This window comes from Pempheris klunzingeri, chromosome 2 (assembly GCF_042242105.1).
Source record: "Pempheris klunzingeri isolate RE-2024b chromosome 2, fPemKlu1.hap1, whole genome shotgun sequence".
Classification (NCBI taxonomy): Eukaryota; Metazoa; Chordata; class Actinopteri; order Acropomatiformes; family Pempheridae; genus Pempheris; species Pempheris klunzingeri.
This window is the reverse complement of record NC_092013.1, coordinates 27499794-27519616: the sequence shown is the minus strand read 5'-3', so window position 1 is coordinate 27519616 and position 19823 is coordinate 27499794. Positions and strand designations below refer to the sequence as shown.

General features: G+C 42.4%; 2 protein-coding genes and 1 gene segment (V, D, J or C); 2 read left to right on the top strand and 1 right to left on the bottom strand.

Moving 5' to 3' along the window:
- Positions 1-1537: 1537 nt before the first annotated feature.
- slc2a10 (solute carrier family 2 member 10) lies at positions 1538-6803 on the bottom strand. The gene is made up of 5 exons (XM_070839313.1): positions 6683-6803; positions 4119-5348; positions 3730-3852; positions 2153-2288; positions 1538-1823 (listed from the first exon to the last, which is right to left on the bottom strand). The coding sequence occupies exons 1-5, from the start codon at positions 6801-6803 to the stop codon at positions 1727-1729; spliced, it is 1707 nt and encodes a 568-aa protein (XP_070695414.1). The 3' UTR covers positions 1538-1726.
- A 2417-nt stretch (positions 6804-9220) lies between these two features.
- tp53rk (TP53 regulating kinase) lies at positions 9221-10815 on the top strand. The gene is made up of 2 exons (XM_070848452.1): positions 9221-9448; positions 10235-10815. Exons 1-2 carry the CDS (start codon positions 9226-9228, stop codon positions 10711-10713), a joined length of 702 nt encoding a protein of 233 aa, XP_070704553.1. The 5' UTR covers positions 9221-9225; the 3' UTR covers positions 10714-10815.
- A 1671-nt stretch (positions 10816-12486) lies between these two features.
- On the top strand, positions 12487-17313 carry LOC139218340 (Ig mu chain C region-like). The segment is given in 7 exon segments: positions 12487-12622; positions 12710-13048; positions 14180-14512; positions 14612-14731; positions 15025-15360; positions 16220-16537; positions 16972-17313. Coding segments are annotated over 7 exon segments (1845 nt in total).
- Positions 17314-19823: the final 2510 nt, after the last annotated feature.

Below are 19823 nucleotides of genomic sequence, written 5' to 3'. Positions count from 1 at the left end.
ATGCAAACTATTGTTTGCTGTGGTGCTCTGTGCACTGTTCTTCATACAGACTTAGAAAAAAAGACAAGCCCAAAAGCAAGTGTTTCCCTGTAAACATGGGGGCCATGCTGAGAAGAAGCATTACTGGTATTACGTTCAAGGCCCTGTGAGTCATTTAGAACTCAAAGAATAATTATTTGAAGAATATGTACAGATATAAAAACAGTATTTGCAGATAATGTACATTTTTATTTTATTTTAATTAATAATTCTGTATTGTAATTATTATACATGTTCTGTTAATGTTTCTTGATTAATACTAGTAATTTGAAAACTTATTTGGCAATAAACCTGATTCTTAGTTTCTTTGTAGTTTTGCCCATTTGTCCTAAGCATTTAAATACACTACTCACTAAAAGTTAGGGAAATTCGACTTTCAGGTGAAATATATGGAAAATGTAAAAAGTGAATGCTACAGTGATATTATATCATGAAAGTAGGGCATTTAAGTAGAAGCATGCACTGGTGATTTTATTCATCTTAAACAATTTATTGAAAGAAAATCTACCAACAGTGGTAGGTAAACCACAACAAAACATGTTCAGTGTCTCAATAAATTGGGACGTGGCCAAAGGACGTCCACTCCTCTCCTTTCTGTGACTCTTCCAGTCTCTGTATCACTGTTCCAACCTCCTGATGACACTCTGTGACCCTCTAAGCTCAGTGAACACCTCCGTCTGAGGACTTCCTGTTTGAAGCCTCCAGTGTTGAGGTGCTGCTGATCAACTGTTAGGTGTCGTCTTGGTCTCATGATGTCAGAATGTGAACAGCAGGATGAGGAGGACTGTTTAAATACCAATTCTAACTGAAGCAGGAAATGTATTGGTGGATTCATGGATCAAACCTGTTGTGAATGTTGCTGTTAAGCTTCTTGTTAGAGAACAGCAGCTGGTGCAGAAAGTACTGAGACACTGAACAGTTGGACATGTGCATTCAAAGGTTTAGAGAAGGTCACATTAAGTTCACCTGGAAAGGTTAGAATGCATTTTAGGTTCATCCTGAAATTTCACCTGAAAGCCGATATCCCTGACGTTTTGTGAGCAGTGTATGTCACTTACCAGTGTTGTCACTGAGGGGGACACCTACTAGAGTGTTCACATGATCAGGCAGGTGGAAAACATAACACAGGCAATTGTGTTAATCACAAAAATGTGAGTGAATGCACCCAAAATGTCCATTACACTAGCTTTCTGCTTTCTGCTATCACTGTGTGATGAAGTTGTAACAGACAGGTCCATGTAATGAAAATGTTAAAACCAAGCTAACAGCTGGAATAAGATAAGATAAGACTTTATTGATCCCCCATCGGGGGAAAATTTGCATGTTACAGCAGCAACAGAGGCAGGGGCAAGATAGGCAGATATAGAAAAAATAAGCAAGTAGGAAAGCAGGACAAAAAAAGACTGATAAAATACAATAACAATATTAATAATTATTATTATTATTTACACTTTGAATGACTGCAACACAACAACACACATGATCACACAGAAAACTTAGAAAATACACTTTATTAACTTGTTTCCACAAATATACCACTTATATATTCATGGCAGAATAATGTCAACGTTCAGTCTTCAGCTACCGTGACTGTTATGTCAGTCAGAGTGGGACGGATGACTGCTCTGAATGTACAGTGCTAAAACTCTTGTTAAGTATCTCGTGTCAGTATGTGGCATCAAGTCAATCACCCTGAGGCGCTAACTTGACAGTGCACTCTCTGATACTGTGGGGAAGTGTTTCTCCGGCTGATAATGCCACAGCACTCCTCACTGTGGTAAAACCTGCAACACGAGGCCAAGGACAAACAGTAAATGGTCTGTATTTGTATAGTGCCTTTCTAGTCATTTCAACTAGTGAAACATGCTCAAAGCTTTTACGTTACATCCTCATTCACCCAATCAAGTTGGAGGAGACTATTCTTTCACACACTGAATGATTCAGGAGCAAGTTGGGGTTCAGTGCATTGCCCAAGGACACTTGGACATGCTGACTTAGAGGAATCTGGGATCGAACCGCCAACCTTCCGATTGATGTACCCACACTCGCTCTGAGCCACAGCCACCATCACCTAACATGATCATGTATTTCATCAGATAAATAGAGATCCTACCTGTTTAAACGCAGCTCCTTGTCTATTTCCTCCAGAGTCTTCCCTTTGGTCTCTGGTAGCATGAAGTAGAAGAAACCACCAGCTGCCACAGCGCTCATCCCATACAACAGAAACATCCCCGACAGACCTATCAAATCTGTTGGTTGAAAACATAGTTTACTCTCTGCTGGCAATTTAGAACTAAGATTTTTAGAATTTAGATTTTTAAGCTGGTCATAAATTTACTTTCAAGTAGCAATACAATTCTTTTTCTATCTTAAAGCCCTACACAGTTATGCCCCCCCACACAGGTGTTTTCACTTCCTGTTCAGGTGTGTACACTGTACTTGACAGACATGTGTCTTACTGTCCTGTTAGTTTAGTTGAACCTATGTGAGGGGGAAAGTTTAGATCAGTGTTTCCAAACCACCGTCCTGCATGTTTCCCTGCTCCAGCTCACCTGATTCAAATAACTGGGTTGTTATCAGGCTTTGAGCTGATCATTTGAATGCAGAAGATCTGGGTACTTTTATGCTCTGGAAGTAATGTGCCACTGAGCAACTTTCATAGGAATGAATAGAACCCCACTTCCAGCACTTTATCCAGTTCTCTTTATACATCCATGCTCCTGACTCGCAGTCGAGAGGGGTTACTGCAGCAGCTGCTGATGAGACTACCCTTGTGCTAGCAGGCCTACTGACAGCCTTAGCAATGTGGCTAAAGCTATCTGAGTGCCCATGATATCTAATGTAGTTTTAACAGAGACGCTGCTTTAACTCACTGACACTGTCTCTCTGAAAGAGATCTGCAACAATAGAGCAGTCAACACAAGCCATTGTAACACTGATTATCAAAGCTGGGTTGAGGACACTTCACTGGTAACATGGAGATGCTCTTTCATAGGGAAAAAACAGTGTTAGTCAAAGTTGTGCTGTGAGTTTTCACACCCTTTCAGCAGTAATTTTCTAGCATATACACAAAGATATCACCGATTGTGCTTTACACGACTCATTGAAAGGTTTCAGGAGGCACTTTTTCTCTCTTTGGATCTAACCCACAAAGCTGGATTGTGAAGTTGGTAATCAGACATGTTCAATAGGCTTTTCAAATTTTGAGCTTTCAATCATCCATCCATCTTCTATACCGCTTATCCGCCAGGGTCGCGGGAGCTTATCCCAGCTGACTTCGGACGAGAGGCGGGGTACACCCTGAACTGGCCACAGACAGACAGACAGACAGACACTCACTCTCATACTACGGGCAATTTTCGAGTTACCAATTAACCTAATGTGCATGTCTTTGGATTGTGGGAGGAAGCCGGAGTACCCGGAGAGAACCCACGCTAGCATGGGGAGAACATTCAAACCGGGATTCCAACCCAGGACCTTCTTGCTGTGAGGCAACGGTGCTAACCACAGCACCACCATGCTGCCCCCCAGCTTTCAATCCATTTTTTTCACCATTTTTGCTGTGTTCCATGTGGCTTTTTTTCTGGTATTATTATTGTGGACTCACTGACTTACTGTAGTAGAACCATCATTAACTTTACTAGTTACTAGTTTACATTTCTGCTGTGAAAAGTGTTCATGGGAACTCACCGATAAAATTCAAGAAAGTGAATGTGACCAACAGGTTGGCGGCCCAGTTGAAGCAGTTGATGAAAGCGAACGCTCTTCCTCTGATGGCAGCTGGAAATATTTCACTCAGAAGAAGCCAGGTCACTGGTCAAAGACAAAAGAATGTTTAATTTCCCTGCAATTATAGCCCACAAGGAAATCCAACATCTGTGTTGGTTGTAATTTTTGAGACAGTAAAGCTAATTTAGGCAGCTTTGCATGCTAGCAGCTACAAAATACTAATTTATTTAGGCTGATATATAGTTGTATTCGAATTCATAATGTTTTTGTAGCTTTAAATAACCAATTCTTTAAGAAAAACATTTATCTGAACTTTGAAAAAAAGACCTATTTTGAGTGAATATACAAACTTGGTCCGAATCCAACGGCGTATGCACTGACAACGGCCATCATACACAAGAGAATGATCCAGTTCACAACTGCGCCACGGATGCTAGGAGAAGATGCCAGAGGAGTGTCCGATGGTTTCTGTCTACCTTCATCGGGTACTACATCTTCATCTTGTGTGATGTTATTGAGGAATCTTTGGCTCTCATCAAAAGGCGTGTCAAAAACGGTCCGATTACCAACAGTTAAATGAGGTAGATCTGTCCTGTTAACCTTGAAGTCCTCAGAACTACAAGGCGTCTTGGTGTTCGTAAACGAATGTCCACTGAGGAGTCCGATAGTTATCAGACATACCGCCATAACAGAGCATCCACTGATGAGCAGAGGCCTCCTGCCCACCCGGTCTGAAAACACCATGGAGGTCAGGGTAGCAATCACTTTGACTAACCCCAAGCCCACAGAGGCCAGAACTGCTGAGGCATTGCTGTGAAAGCCCACTGAGTGGAAGATGGTGGAGGCGTAGAAGAGAACATTCGGCTGGCCTGTGAACTGTTGAAAAAGCACCAGTCCGAGGCCAATGACGGTCCGAGTTCTCATGTTGTCTTTACGCTGGAAAAGGTACGTGCTGTTGTACTGAACCTCATCTGCTTCTTGGTTTTCGATGGTGCTCGTGAGGTCTCTTTGGCTCACAGATCCTTTGGTGCTGGATGGAAGAAACCAGACAGAGACCAGCTGAATCAAAGTTGGCACTATGGCTGATCCAAACATCCACTTCCACCCTCTTTTAGAGTCAGACAGGATGTAATTCATGGCGTAAGCTGCCAGGATGCCCACAGTGATCCCAGCTTCGTACAGTGTTACCAGGAAACCCCTGCGGTCGGGAGTAACCATCTCGGACACAAAGATGCAGCAGGACATGGAGGATATACACATGGCAAAGCCCACTGTGAACCTGCCCACTACCAGCGCAGAGTAGGAGCTGATGAGCAGGACCAGGCTGCCGGTTAGGATCAGGACATTGCTGAGGAGGATGGAGTTCCTGCGACCATGATGGTCGATCACACAGCCGCCCACGATGGAGGCCAGAAGAGCTCCTATCAACAAAGAGCTGACCAGAGCCTCCTGCTGGACACATGACAGTCCAAACTCTGCCCTGAGCTGCAGCAAAGCACCTGAGATGATGCCCAACTCATAACCAAAGACCAGGCCGCCCACAGCGGACACCGCACTGGCCAACAGGAGGAAGGAGCTACCTAGAAGGAAGGAAACATCAGGTGGTTTACCTCTGGAGACGAGCACTTCACACATTAAGATCATCTCTATGAACAACAAAAGGGGTAGTCAGACGTAGCTTTGTCAAAGTTGGCACTTTCACTATAATAAATGAACTTTTGTGCAAAGTGCATCCAATTTCAGAATGGTTTTAAGTAGTTATAATAGATTAAAGTATCTATAATCTTTTATATCTTCATTTCATATTTCATGTTTCACCCATCCTGCCCCCCTTACACTGGCTTCCTGCTTTAAGAATTGACTACTAGATTATTATCATCATTAATCACTTTGAAAGACCTGAGAGGTCTCGCCCCAAGCCAGCCAACAGGTACGCCGTATGTCCCTTCATGCTCCCTGAGATCCTCCAATACATTATTCCTTGTTATTCCAAAGTCCAGACTGATTCAAAAGGTGTCAGAGCCTTTGCAGTCAGGGCTCTGACACTTTGGAATGACTTACACGAGGAGATCAGGGCTGCCCACTCTATCTCATCTTTTAAATCACTTTTTCCAAACTGCCTTTTGTAGAATATGATACTTTAGTCATGTTACTCTCTTTGTGTTTTAGAGTGTGTTCATTATCATCATCATTATGGCTTTCAGTTTTGCTAATTCACTTAAATATCGTGTTGTGTGTTTGTTGAGGAGCACTTTGTAACTACACAGAAAGGTGTTAAATAAATAAAGTTTAGGATTATTATTGAATATTTTAGTTTCCAAATAAATGGTGCACATTCATCACTCCAGCTGTGCTGCAGCTGCCCCTCACATTAACCTGTGAGTCTTTCATGTTCACGATCTATTGACAGAGATGCTAACAATGTAGGCGGAAATGCAAATGAAAGCTGCTGAATCTCAATGCAGATTAATGATTTTTACTCTGTCTTCCGTTCATATGTGGACAAATTAAGCTTAGAACAGCTCCTCACTTGACTGCAGATACAGTCTAGATGTAACCTCACAGAGGCTTTATGACCCTTCATGGTCAAATAGTACAGTCAGAGGCTTCGGAACAAAATGTTAGCTGTCAACAGCTCCAGTATGTCCAGTATTACAAAGGTAACACTAATTTACATTAGAAGCAGTGGAACTTAATGCATTTCAAACATCTGTTACTTACCTTCCATTACTTTACATCAGAGTAAAAATACACATGTTGTAATGTAACATTATTTCTTTGCAATGAAAAATAAAATATCTACACCCATAACTTACCCATTGCTTCTGTTATGTGCACATTTCAGGCATAATGTGCAGGTTCACTTCTTAGAAGACAGCCCCTGTATAATATAAGCAAAATATAATGTAAATACAATCTTCAGTTCCTGTGGTGCTCTCCTGGTCTGGCACCCACTGCAAGTCCTGCATCCTGCTCATAGAAAAGACAAGGGAGCCTGCAAGAGCCTGTTGCAGCCCCGTCACCTTGACAACCATGTTGGTGATTGCTGTGATTTCATTAGTGAGTCCACTTGAGAAGGGCTCAACAAAACACTTGGCTGTGTAGCAATCAGTCAGCTTGTTTAGTCTTATATTAACACCAAACATCCCGTCACTTAGGACCAAGCTGTGGGGAATTTGGTGTGTGAGTCTGAACCAGCAGGAGGAACCTACACCGGGCTAAACACACAAATAAAAACTGTTGTTCCACAGAGATGAACTGGGAGAGATGGGGGAGAGAAGACGTTCCTCATTCAAGTTTTTGGTTCCGTAGCCCACTTTGAATGTTTAAGATTCAAACCACACAGATGAACGTAGAAAATCTCCCATTAACTGTCACTGTCCAGGTTCCTCTTTCAGCATCAAAGTTCAAAATTCAGACAATTGTTACTCAAACGGAGAAACGTCACTATGTTTAACCAGTTCCTTTTGTCCTTACAATCACTTTCAACTGCTTTTAGAATTGATTTCAAAATGAATTTGATTTTAAAGGTCTAATGACACTTGCGCCTATTTATAGTGCTGAACTGTTCATGCCCCATGTCCACAACCTGCAATTTAATATTGCACAATTTAATAAGCCCTCCTATGAGGTGTGGAGAGAGGCCTGGCAATGTGAGACGAATTGTAAAGTGTTCACAGGTGTAAGCTGGTTTATCCAGCGCTGGAGGCTTCCTGCTTCAGATGCTTTACTCATGTAAAAGTAGCATTAACACAGTGAACAAATACTCTGTGTACTCCAGTAAAATCCCTGCATTGAAAATATTAGTTCACTAAAGGTGCTTAGGTATTCTAAGCAAAATGGACTTAAAGTATCAAAGGTGAAAATACCCATGCAGCAGGAAGGACCCTGTCAGTGCTATAATAGACATTTTGTTCTTTTCCCTGATGCACTAACATGTTAGGAGCATGCTAGGGGTGCTACATAGCCCCTAAGTCATCCAACTACACTAATCTAAGATGAAGAACCATTTAGGGGCTTACCGGGTTCTTGTATGGTAGTAATGCTATATAGCACCTCCACCACCCCAAAGAACTGCTGAAGAGCCTCCATTTATTTGCATTTGCTTTATCTGCTGCTGGGTAGTTTAATGTAGCAGTGCATCACATTTTATAAACTGTTCCATGACAATTATTCATCTATGCAGTAACCATTGTGAGGCACAGTGCAGTAAAGAGGTTAGTATGAAGAGGTAGAAGTGTAAAGTGACATAAAACATAATGTAGATCACTTGAGTAAATGAGATAAGTCACATTCCATCAGTGGGCCTGTCTGTGCTGCGGTCTCTCTCAGGTTAGAAGGAAAACACACTGACCGGTCACCGTCCTCTCCTCAGCCCCGTCTGTGGCCTGTTTTACAGCCATGAGGCCGTTACTCCGTCAGGACAGACGCTGCTCCGCCGCCCTGGTTAGACAGCTGCGGGGATCCCGGAGGACGCGAGCCGTGGGCAGGCTGAACCACGCAGAGATGCTCCAGCACAAGTTGTGGCCCTTCAGGAAGTTGGAGCTACGTGGCAGCGGCGTCAACTTACAAGAGGAGAAACTTCATGGCGAAGTTTTGACGCCAGAGGTCGTCCAACCTTCCCTGGAATAAGGATCCTCAAGACACACTGCAGAGCGCTCCAGCAGGGTTAAAGGAGCAGTCAGCAGTTTTACCTTTGGATCATGCCATTTACAACCAATCACATCTGACCGTAGAACTGAAGTCACAACTAGCAGCTAGTGTGTTGTAGTGGAATGTAATGAGATGGAATGAGTACATTTAGTCACTGTACTTTTCAGGTCATTCTTTGGGAAACATTATTACATTGTGGTATTTCTATTTCCGCTTTAGTAGAAGGTCTGAATACTTCAACCACTGTACCATTGAAAATACTTGACAATTAAAGCACTGCCTACATTGTCTTGTCTTGTTTGTAATCCATGCTGTCTGATGAGGCCAAAGGCAATTTTATTCACTGTGGAAGTTCCTAAATAAAGAACTGGCTGAAACCTTTTTGCATTACATACATGATACTATTATCATTATTATTATTATTATTAGTGGGTTGCAGCATGTGCAAATTTTTGCAGGTATTTGCACTTTTTGAGGCTGTAATGTCTCCTATCTCTCTTCTATCCCACTCTCTCTCTCTCTCTTGCTTTTGTCTTTTCCTATTTTTTATTTGCTTTTGTTTGGCCTCACTGATAATTATTATTATTATTACTGTTATTATTATTATTATGATCATTATGATTATTATTATTATGATGATGATTATTATTATTACTGTTATTATTAATATTATGATTATTATTATTACGGTGCTATACAAACGTGTCTTGTCACCATGGCCGTGTGGCCGCTAGGTGGCAGCCTGTACAAACAAAGCAGAGGAAGCAGCAGGAGGACGGACAGCAGAGTTAGACGGAAGTAAACATGGCTCAGGAGAAGAGCATGGCGGTCTCAGAGTTCCTCAGTAAAGCAGAGCTAATAAAACAAGGAGCAGAAGCCCGGGTTTACCGGGCAGAGTTTCTGGGAAAGCCCACTATTGTGAAAGAAAGGTTCACGAAGCGCTACAGACACCCGACGCTGGACGAAAAACTGACACACCGCCGCACGGTACAGGAGGTCCGCTCCATACTGCGCTGCCGGAGAGCAGGCAAGTTTAACACACCACCCTTTGGAGGTCTGGGTGGCTTATGTCTTAACCGTATTAGTACTTAATTAATACGGTTAGATGAAAGGAGTTTATTGAACTGAATTCTCAGGAAGCCTTCGCAGTGGAACGTACTGCGGGCCGTGCAGGTGTTTCAAAATATTGTGTGACTGTCAGGTCCTGTGACATTAGAGGGTGACCAAGTAATTGCCGGGGAAGAAGCGGTATCCGTGTGTATAAATATATTTTCTCGAAAACGATTTTCTCGATAATTGTACTAAACCATTGATAATCTGTCAGTTATTTTTCTCATGTATTTGTCTTATGTGTAGTTATTTGTTTGCAGACCACAAGTTCCCAAAGCAACGACAGAATAAAATCCAAAGATAATCAATCCACAGTGACACAAAACAGGAAGAAACAGCAAATCCTTACATTTGAACAACTGTCCTCTTCTTTATGTAACATTTTTTAAATAACTACAGTGGTCAGCTGGTTTTGGAAAATGGAACAATATATCTGTGAGGTGGTTTTATAGATATCAGTAGGTACCAGTGGTCTTGATCCTGGATGGAGAAGTCAGTAAGTATTTGGGAACAGACCAGCACAGAGTTGGTTTTGGTCTTTTCATGAGATTTGTTAACAATAAGGAAAATATACAATAACACCATCCTTATCTTTTAATATGAGAAAACACAGACTTTTTCTTTAATGAGCTGCTTTTGTATCTGTAGATCCCAGCATACAGTTTGCTAAACCAGACTCCCCATCATCTTCTCTTCTGCTCAGGCATATCTGCCCCTGTAGTGTATTTTGTGGACTACACCTCCCACTGTATTTTCTTGGAGGAAATCGTGGGTTCCTCGACTGTGCGTGACCACATCGCATCCGTTCAGCAGTCAGATTCCTGCAAGGAGCCGGAGCTGGAGCAGTTGGCTGAGAGGGTGGGCCAGATCTTGGCCAAAATGCACGATGACGACGTCATCCACGGTGACCTGACCACCTCCAACATGCTGCTGAGACGCGGCGGGGAGTCTGACCTGGTCCTCATTGACTTTGGCCTGAGTTACATCTCTGCTCTGCCGGAGGATAAGGGTGTGGACTTGTACGTGTTGGAGAAGGCCTTCCTGAGTACCCACCCCAACACAGAGGCGCTGTTCGAGAAGCTGCTGAAGAGCTACACAGCCTCGTCCAAGAGGTCGCCTGCAGTCATTAAAAAGCTTGACGAGATTCGGTTGAGAGGGAGGAAGAGGTCGATGGTTGGGTGATGCTCTGTGCAGGAAGAAGCTGGAAATGATGCTTCTATAAACGTGCTGTTATGAAGCTGTTGTACCAACAGACTGTTGTATGTTAAGTACCATGATCAAATAAAAAAAGTGTTTTGTAATAAAACAGGAAGACGTTTTCTTTTCTTATGTAAGGCCAATATGATAACAACAATGGACTTCGTAATGATGTTGGCACATTTTCAGCATCTACAAAAATATGACATACAAGGTCAGACGTGTTAGTAGCGCACACACCAGCGTCCTTACATCCATTATTGCAGATATTATAGCATTATAATAATTACAGAGACTTAAGTGCCTGTGGCATTATAGGAAGTCTGTGTGGCTTAAGTGCTTGATTTTCAGGGCAAAGGATGTCTTGACATCTAGGATAAAACCAGGCTGAGTTTGACTGAAAGTCACATAGAACCATTTTTTTCGGTGGTTGAAACAATAGTTACAGGTAGCCTTGATGCCTATTTTGGTAGTTTGTTAGAGATGTGATCTGAAAAGCACCAAATCACTACTTAAAGCGGTTTCAGCCCTTTCAACCTCCCGATATTGTATAAATGATTTGCGGCTCACATGTATTCGAAATGCTCTGTGAATCAGCACAAATCAAATCACACTGATATTTAAGATAACTTTATGTGAAATACATGCCAGATATTAAGTTAGGGAATAGTTTTAAATTTGCTTGTGTGTGATGAGAAGGTCGACGCAGAGGCTCAACATCACTGTGAGGTTGCCAGGCAACTAGTGGCGACTGTTTGTCTGGCACCTACAACATGTTGAGTTTTAGAAGTGCTGATAAGTGGATTGTGTTTCTGCCTTTAGGACAGAGCCAGACTAGCTATTTGACTCTGTCTCCAGTCTTTTCTGCTATACTAAGCTAACCTGCTGCTGGCTGTAGCTTTGTGTTTAGCATAGATGTGACAGTGGTGTCAATCTGAACACCTAACTGCAAGAAAGTAAATTAGGGTATAGCTCTGAATATTTTTCATATTTTAGAAAACTTCTTAACAGGAGGTGCTTCCTCTTAATAGGCTTAGGTAATAATTTTGACCAGTAAAGTGACCATAATGTAAAGTTGAGTTCCCCTTTAAGATGTTGTTAAGGGGTAGCTACACATTTTTGTCTCAGAATTGAAATCATAAGCCCATATGAACACTGAAACAGAGGTTTTCCTACTGTGATCATTCTGCCTGTCGATACTGACCATGAAGAGATCCCTTCCTAATGCACATTTGTGATGGGGAACAAAATCCACAGTGTTTGCTCTGTGCAAAATACATTCAAATTCGTTCACATAATCTGATCTTGATATAAAGCTTTAGTGGTCTGAGAAACTGCAAGCAACACAAACTATTTCAGTGTAGACGTGGGTGTGTGGATGTGTTTTAAGAGAGCACGTGAAGGTTGTAAATGGAGAACTGTTCCTTTGATTCTCAGTTGGCCTCAGAAAAACCTGCATGAGATGATTCATAGTGATCGGACATATTTTTCAACCATATGTAGATATAGTTACACAAATGTGCTACTGCAGGCCCAACAGCAGATTATTGCTGTGAGTCCTGCGTATTACAGGATGTGTTTCTGCAGGGAGGCATGCAGCAGGTTTCAGCCACAAGTCAAAGTCCAGGAGGGCGGGCAGTAGAACAATTCAGTATGGCTGACCAGTAATGAGCAACCACGAGTGTTAATGTGCCAAGCCACACTCTACAATCACTATGCGATCTTTAGTCCAAGAAATCTGTCTGAACTGTGCGGATACAATGGGCAGACTGGTACCTCAAAGTTTGCTTTCACTTCATCAAATACTGACAACGTGATATCTGAGTCCAAATGGAGAACCTTCAGAATCTGAAAATTCTGATTAAAGTCATGGTTATTGTTTTGCACTGTAGAGGTAAGTGTCAAGCATTGTTTTTCATTGTTTCAGTATGAAGTTATAAAGGAGCTCGTATGCACTGCAGGTTCTCTCTTGCATTTCCAGGCCCCTCAGCTGACACGAGCAGGAAGCTCAGTGTCCTGGTGGGCACAGACGTGACTCTCAGCTGCTTGTTTGACAAACTGTCCAAGCTGGTGGAATGGAGCGCTCTCACCATTGAGTGGAACATGGTGGATAAACATGCAGAGAAGAGCATCGTGTACACTTTGGTGGATGGTACGGTGCATGTGAACAGAAAAGGCTCTGTGGTGGACAAAATGCGGTTGCTAGAAAGCGATGCATCTCTGCAGCTTCGAAATGTGACTGTGGGGGATGATGGGCTGTACACCTGCAGAATCATCACACCTGTGGTCTACACAGAGGCCACTTCACTGGAAGTGCTGGGTACTAATCTTTTTCTCTTCTGTGTCGTACTCTGGATTTAGAAATGAAACCAACATGTACTACATGACCCACAAATATGATGTTTAGTAAGAAATCCCCCCCCCCCCCCCCCCAACCAGCTTAGAATAAAAATACAAACTGTCTTTCAGGAAATGAGATATAATGGAAATCCTATTTATTTTCCTGTCCACTGAATGATCCCCTCTCTCATACTTCTCTCTCTAATAATGCGACATTTTGTCCATTTTGTCTTAGATTGCTTGTTTTTTTTTCCTTTGCATGTCAGATTTTTTCTGTGGAAGCTGGGATGTGCCACCTGAATAATTGCTACTGTTTAATCATAATCAAATATATAATACTATTATATCATAATTCATACCTGTTATGTCCAGTGCTCCAGTTGTTGTTTTGGTGCTTTTTCAAATTTATTTTCTTTCTTTTTTTTTTAACAAACCATAATTGTTAGGCTACTTACGTAAATGAAGGGAATACTTGGGCATTTTGGGAAATATCATTTATTATTATTTGGCTGCTTCTTCAGACTCTGCACATAGAAACATGGGGGAAGCAGCTAGCCTGGATCTGTACAATGGTGACAAAATCCACCTACCAAACCCTCGAATGCTTTCATAGTTTCCCGTTTCCAGTCTTCAAGCTAACCAGCTACTGGCTTTGGCGTCTGCTGTAGGCTGCAGACATGAGAATGTCATTGAGGCAACATAAATAATAAGCACACGTCCCAAAATGTTGAACTATTGCTTAAAACAACAAGCTTTAAATCCAATACTGACATATGATCTGCCTAAAGCTGTTATAGCTAATTCATTAGCCAGCTCTTGCTTATTTACACGTGGGGTTGTGTTCACATAATGAATGATGATGAATGAATGAAGTCCAATGAATGCAGTCGAATAGTCACTCTCCTTTTAGCTCATTCTTGTTTTCCACAAACTCCTGATCTTTCTTGATGTATCTGATGTCATTGTTTGCGCTGACTGTGGCTGAAAAGGCAATGTGTGATGAAGTTTGATCCCCAAAAGAGCAGTACAGCAGCAGTTATCTACAGTGTGGGATGTTTGTCGGTGAAGAACAACAACCAAAAACGGATTGTGTTTTTTGCCTCCTGCCCAGCTCGGCCTTCAGTGCTGCTCCCAGAAAAGGCAGCGGTGACGGAGGGGGAGGAGAAGACGATACAGTGTGACATCACAGGTTTCTATCCAGAGAAACTGGCCGTGACATGGCACATCCAGAATGGCTCCAACGTCGTCCATGCAGGTGCAAGCCACCTCTCCCGTGTCTGCACCGACATGGCTACTCACAACCCAGATGGCACCTACAGTATTCGGAGTGGCATCACACTGCACTCCTCAGCCGTGAAGGGTGGTGAGATGCGCATCATCTGTCGGGTGGAGCATCAGACCTACAGCCGGCCATACAACAGATCTGTTACACTGACTGTTCAAGGTAGGATTTCATTGTTTCTTTCATTCAGTCGTTTAACTCTGAATTCACGTAATTATCATGTTTTACTACATGTTGTATAGATCTCTCTCTTCCCTGCAGCTCCGCCACAGACCCTTTACAGTGCTGTCAAACTGATCGCTGTCACAAGTGTCATCAGTTTGCTGCTGATCACCTCCATTGTTGGAGGCATTTTGCTTCTCTACAGTTATTTCTGTAAAGGTATGTCTCAGTGTGAATATGTATGTTTTGGAAGAGTGATTCTAGGTTGGCAATGTGTCTATTTGTCCATTTTGACTCACAGACACACATATGAACAATATCAAAGGCTGCAAATCAGTCAGGGTTCTCTAGTCCTTTTTTACTCCGAAGTTTGCTGTCGTTGTTCTCGGAAGCATTTCTTGCTGGAAGATGCATGAGGAACCCCTTTGACTGTTCAAGTCAAGTTTGACTCAAAACATGTGATATTTACTGTCTTAATTATGCGACAACCTGTGGTCTGTCACTCTCCACAGCTCCACCAAGTGTTTCTGAAATCAGCCAACCCAGCATCATGTATGCTCAGGTACCGGCCAACCTCAAATGCACCATCCGAGGAGCGAGACAGTGGGAGCTCAAAGTGAAATGGTTTCGAATAAGAAGCAGCTCAGACTCAGTGGTTCAGTCAGAATCTGTTTCTCTGTTGGTCAGTGAGGATCTGAGCGAATTTGCTCATCTTCAGTCTGATGGCAGGCGCCACACGTCTGTCCTGACTGTGTGTCTGACTGTCACTGAAGACCTGACCAAATACCAGTGTGTGGTGCTGTGCAGGGGCAAGAGCTTCAGCAGACAGACCACTGTCCGAGTAAAAGGTGAGTAATTGTAGTGTGAAGACCCTCATATTCATGTGACTGTATTAAGCTCACCGAAACAATTAAAAGATATCACTTGATGTCTGACTAACTGTCGAACCATTTGATCTGGAATATGATATTATGGTTATGGCCAGATTGCCAGTAAATATATTCTAGATATTCATGATCCCCAGAGGATGATTCATAATGATTTTGGTGACCCCCTGATCTGTGTGTCTAGTGGCACCATGAGTGCTTAACGTGATGGGGTACCTTGAAAACTTTTCATCAGATTTCATTTCATTTCCTGTGGATGTTCATGACCCTCAGAGGACAAATCGTTGCCGATCTTATGGCCTTTCCTCTGGCACAGGCCACAGAACAATTTTCAGCTCCACATCTGGCAAACTTAAACTGTATGACAGTCAAAGTCACCTGTCATTTTCTTTTCAGTACATCAGTACACATGGCATCCTCTGCAGGCTGCCTGGTAAACATTTTCTTGTTGATTTATTCTTGATTATGGCATAATGATGTTTCACTCCCTATAGTATGGGTCAAGCTCCAAAACATTATGTCCTACATTTACCATAAGACTCTTTTGATTATTATGGTGATATGGCTAAAGTTATTATTTGTCACAAACAGTAAGATTAAATGTGAAATGTATGCAACATTAACAGTAACCTTTAATTAGCTGTGTTCTCTTTACTTAACACTACTCCTGTCTGGGAAGACCTCAACCTGAGATGATTCACTGGTGTTATTTTCAGCAGATGAGACATGTGAAAGAATATGTTCTGTGTTGTTACATTATCTCCTGTGAGTTTAACATAGCTGCCCTCTCCTCTCACCACAAACACTCTCACATCTCCAGTGGAGCCGTCATTCCTCCAGATCTCCAGCGTCCCTCAGATCCCCGAGGTGGAGAGGCTGCTGGTTCTCTGCTGTCGGGTGGAGAACTTCTACCCCAACGACGTGGACCTGGAGTGGTCCAGGAATGACGGGGACCACGTCGGAACTGTTACACACTTTGGACCTTTCTCCGACCACAACTGCCTCTACAGCGTGTGGAGTAAGATCCAGCTGGTCATGGCCAGAGAGGATGAGAGGGCTGTCTACACCTGCCGGGTTTATCACTCCAGCTTCGCAGCTCCGGGCTACAAAGATGTCCTGTACCACATCAACACTCATGGTAGGAGCACCAAAAGTTTTCTTCAAGTGCCTTTACATAATTGTTTAGAGTAAATCTGTATAGCATTGCAAACTGAATAATGTATTGTCTTCTAAATATCCTGAAACACTTTGTAGCCTCAAACTAACATCATTTGTTCACTGTATGTCACATGATTATAATATACAGCATCAATATTTTTAAACAAAGTTATGTTTAATCACATTACTGCAAACTAACAACGTGGTGACAATTAAGCCTATTCCCATAACAACTCCTTCTGAGGAAAATGTTGAGATGTGGTTGAAAGCTCAGGAAAAAGCTAGTATGTGGACCAAGGTCAAGAATGAACGTTCCCACTGATATTTTACCACATATAGACACTGAGTTATTTAGGAGATTCTATAACACTTTGACCATGCATTGTGACATGTATCCTATGTCTGTCTGAACAGGAACTCCTCCTAAAGTGATGTTTATCGACTGTGACCCGCTGTGTCCTCTGTTGAATGAGGAGTGTACACTGCACCTGTGCATCAAAGACTTCTGTCCCGAGGACGTGTCAGTGACTTGGACTAAAGATGGAGAGACGGTTCTCTCCGGCGTCTTCAACACTCCCCCGAGCCTGAACATCAACGGCCTCTACTCCATGTTCAGCTTTCTCAAAGTCACACCCAACGAGGATGACTCGGGTACCGAGCTGCGGTGCTGGGTGGTCCACAGCGCCCAGAGGGAGCCTGAGGAGAGGCTCTTCACGCTGCCTAACCTGCAGCTGACAGATGGCTGCTGACGCCCTACCTCTGTGAACTGCTGCATTTCGGCCTGCTGTGGTCTGATTTGGGATGCAGAACAGTAGCGTTAAACCAGGGTGGTGGACTGATGATGGACTTGCTGAGTGATGATGGACTTGCTGACTGATGATGGACCTGGATGATGGAGTAATATATAAAAATATTAACCTATTTAATAGGCCTTGTGATTAGAGATTCAAAAGAGGAAATGTCTCTCATTAATACATCTAAATCAGGCTTATCTGACTCCTCTAGTGCTAGAGCTCTTGCCCCCTAATGGCAAAGGCCGACTGTGACAGTGGGAAACAAACCAACTCAATGTAAATCACAGGGAAACATTTATTTCAGATTTCTCACCGTTAAGGACGACGTGGTCCAACTCTATTGAGATCCCAGTGGTGATGGTCCGGGGCCTGAACGGTCAGTCCTCTCATCTCTTAATCTTTGATGAGGTAGAGGCTGGAAGTTTTCTCTTCCAGGATGATCAGTCACCGTCCATTGCAGGCTCCGGATCCTATCAGCCAAGGGATCACACTTCTGACACCAAATTGTTGTGGAATTTCTTCTATTTTGGCGAGAACTGAAATGAGACTTTGGAACAGGATGTCTTTCTGAGGTTTATTCTTTGCAAAGAAGGTCAGACAATCAGACAGAGTGCAAAGCAGTCTGCAGAGAGGGAGACAAAATCTTACTGTAACAGGAGTTTTTAACAAGGTACCTTGCAGTCAAGGAATGTGTATAGTTGCGTAGCAGACAGAGAAGACAACACACTGTAGATAGTTGTACAAGGACAAGGTTAAAGAGTGGTGAGAAACAATTCTTCCATACTTTCCCATCACCCTCCACTGTAGGGATGGGGGTGGGTTTCAAAAAGTACCTGCCTGATTTTTGTACATCTTGCAGTAATTGTCAAAGTAAAAGAGTTTCATCAGAAACTCTGAACAACCAATTAGAACCTGGCTCAAAATGTTCAAATCATTTATGGAACCCAGTGAATTTTATGACAGTCAGGTGTCACAAAGATTAGGCAAAATGGGACAAACATCCCATTCTGCATAGAGTTATCAAAAAATGGCTCAGAGAAGAGCCCCTGAACTTAAACCACTCTGCTTATCCAACAAAGCTGCCACGGGCTCAACCCACATAGTCCCCTCTGCCTACTGGTCCTGAGGCTGGGTCTACCGTCAACCATTCAAGTCCTTACACCACTACCACCTCAGCCTCAGGACGCACGCTCTGACCAAATTAGACCCAACCAAATTATCCATCCATCCATTATCTATACCGCTTATCCGTCAGGGTCACGCCAACCAAATTATGATGAAAGGAAAAGAAAAATACCATGATTATTGGACAGTACTAACAAAACCCTCCATCAAAATGGAAACCTATCTAGATCTAAACAGTTGTGGCAACCACTTGACCTCTAACTCACTGCAACCAATATTAAAGTCTTAAAGACCAGTATTTAACAAAAAGAACAAAAATATTCCCAGAGTTCCTCTGTCTAAATGCCTCGGAGATACTTCAGGTCGTACTGGGAGAGAGGGAAGACTGCTGTAGACTGGCAGTAAGATAGCCTGCCATGAATAATGTTTATATCTTATGTATGTTATGTCCTTAATCCTGTTTTTTTTTTTACCTGTGCTGTTGAATTGTTATCTTTTTATTATAACATTGTGTGTTAATATGCTTTTGGCTACATTGTATTGAATTCAGCCATGCCAATAAAGTCACTTGATCAAGAGACAGATTTTAATGAGAAGCCCAAGGGGTGATATAAATTATCAGACTTGTGTGTCTGCAGTAGATGTTTCTCTATTGTTAAGTGATGAGTGTTCGTTTGGCCCAACAGACCCATTGCTCCGTGCAGCACCTAAAGAGCCTGGAGCCAGAGCAGGAAGTTGTAACTGCACCATGTTAACACCCGATTTATTGCATCAAGACAAAAAGTATAAGAGCTCTTGTATCATTAATTGACTCTTTGATTCGACATGCATGGCTAAATCTACTGGCCACGATCACTGAAGCAGCTTCATTAGGGATTTAAGAGCAGTAAGATAATTATTCCTGCATGAGTTGGTGAGGGTGTATCCTGTGTTAGTAAGCCAGTTCTATTTGTGACGACCAGCATCCCTCATCACCACCAAAATCCCTGTAATCCTCATCCTCATCTTCTTCAGCAGTAGGGATAAGGAGGTCAAACAGGTAGCATCATGATCGCACACAAATCTACGCTAAAGGGGATATCAATTACACAAAGTAGTTGTGTATGTGGAGTAAAGTCAGAAATTCACAAATCTGAAAAAATCTGAAATACAAAAGTTTGATTACTTTTTTGGTTTTCTATTTTATGAATAGAATAAGAGTGAAATATTACAGTATATACAACACTTGAGGACATTTGTCAGACTTCAGATGGCTCCCTCTGAGGACACTAAAAAGTTTTTACTACTTGTTTCACATCTCAATCACTTTTTCACATTTTTCATCAGACGATTGTACCTTTGCAACAT

Excerpts from the sequence above, each read along its gene's own strand:
- slc2a10 (XM_070839313.1), bottom strand. The coding sequence starts at position 6,803 with ATGGTTGTCAAGGTGACGGGGCTGCAACAGGCTCTTGCAGGCTCCCTT. Across the intron at positions 3,853-4,118 it reads CGCCGTTGGATTCGGACCAA|TGACCTGGCTTCTTCTGAGT; the intron begins GTTTGTATATTC and ends GTCTTTGACCAG. Across the intron at positions 1,824-2,152 it reads AAGGAGCTGCGTTTAAACAG|GTTTTACCACAGTGAGGAGT; the intron begins GTAGGATCTCTA and ends CTCGTGTTGCAG.
- tp53rk (XM_070848452.1), top strand. The coding sequence starts at position 9,226 with ATGGCTCAGGAGAAGAGCATGGCGGTCTCAGAGTTCCTCAGTAAAGCA. Across the intron at positions 9,449-10,234 it reads ACTGCGCTGCCGGAGAGCAG|GCATATCTGCCCCTGTAGTG; the intron begins GCAAGTTTAACA and ends TCTTCTGCTCAG.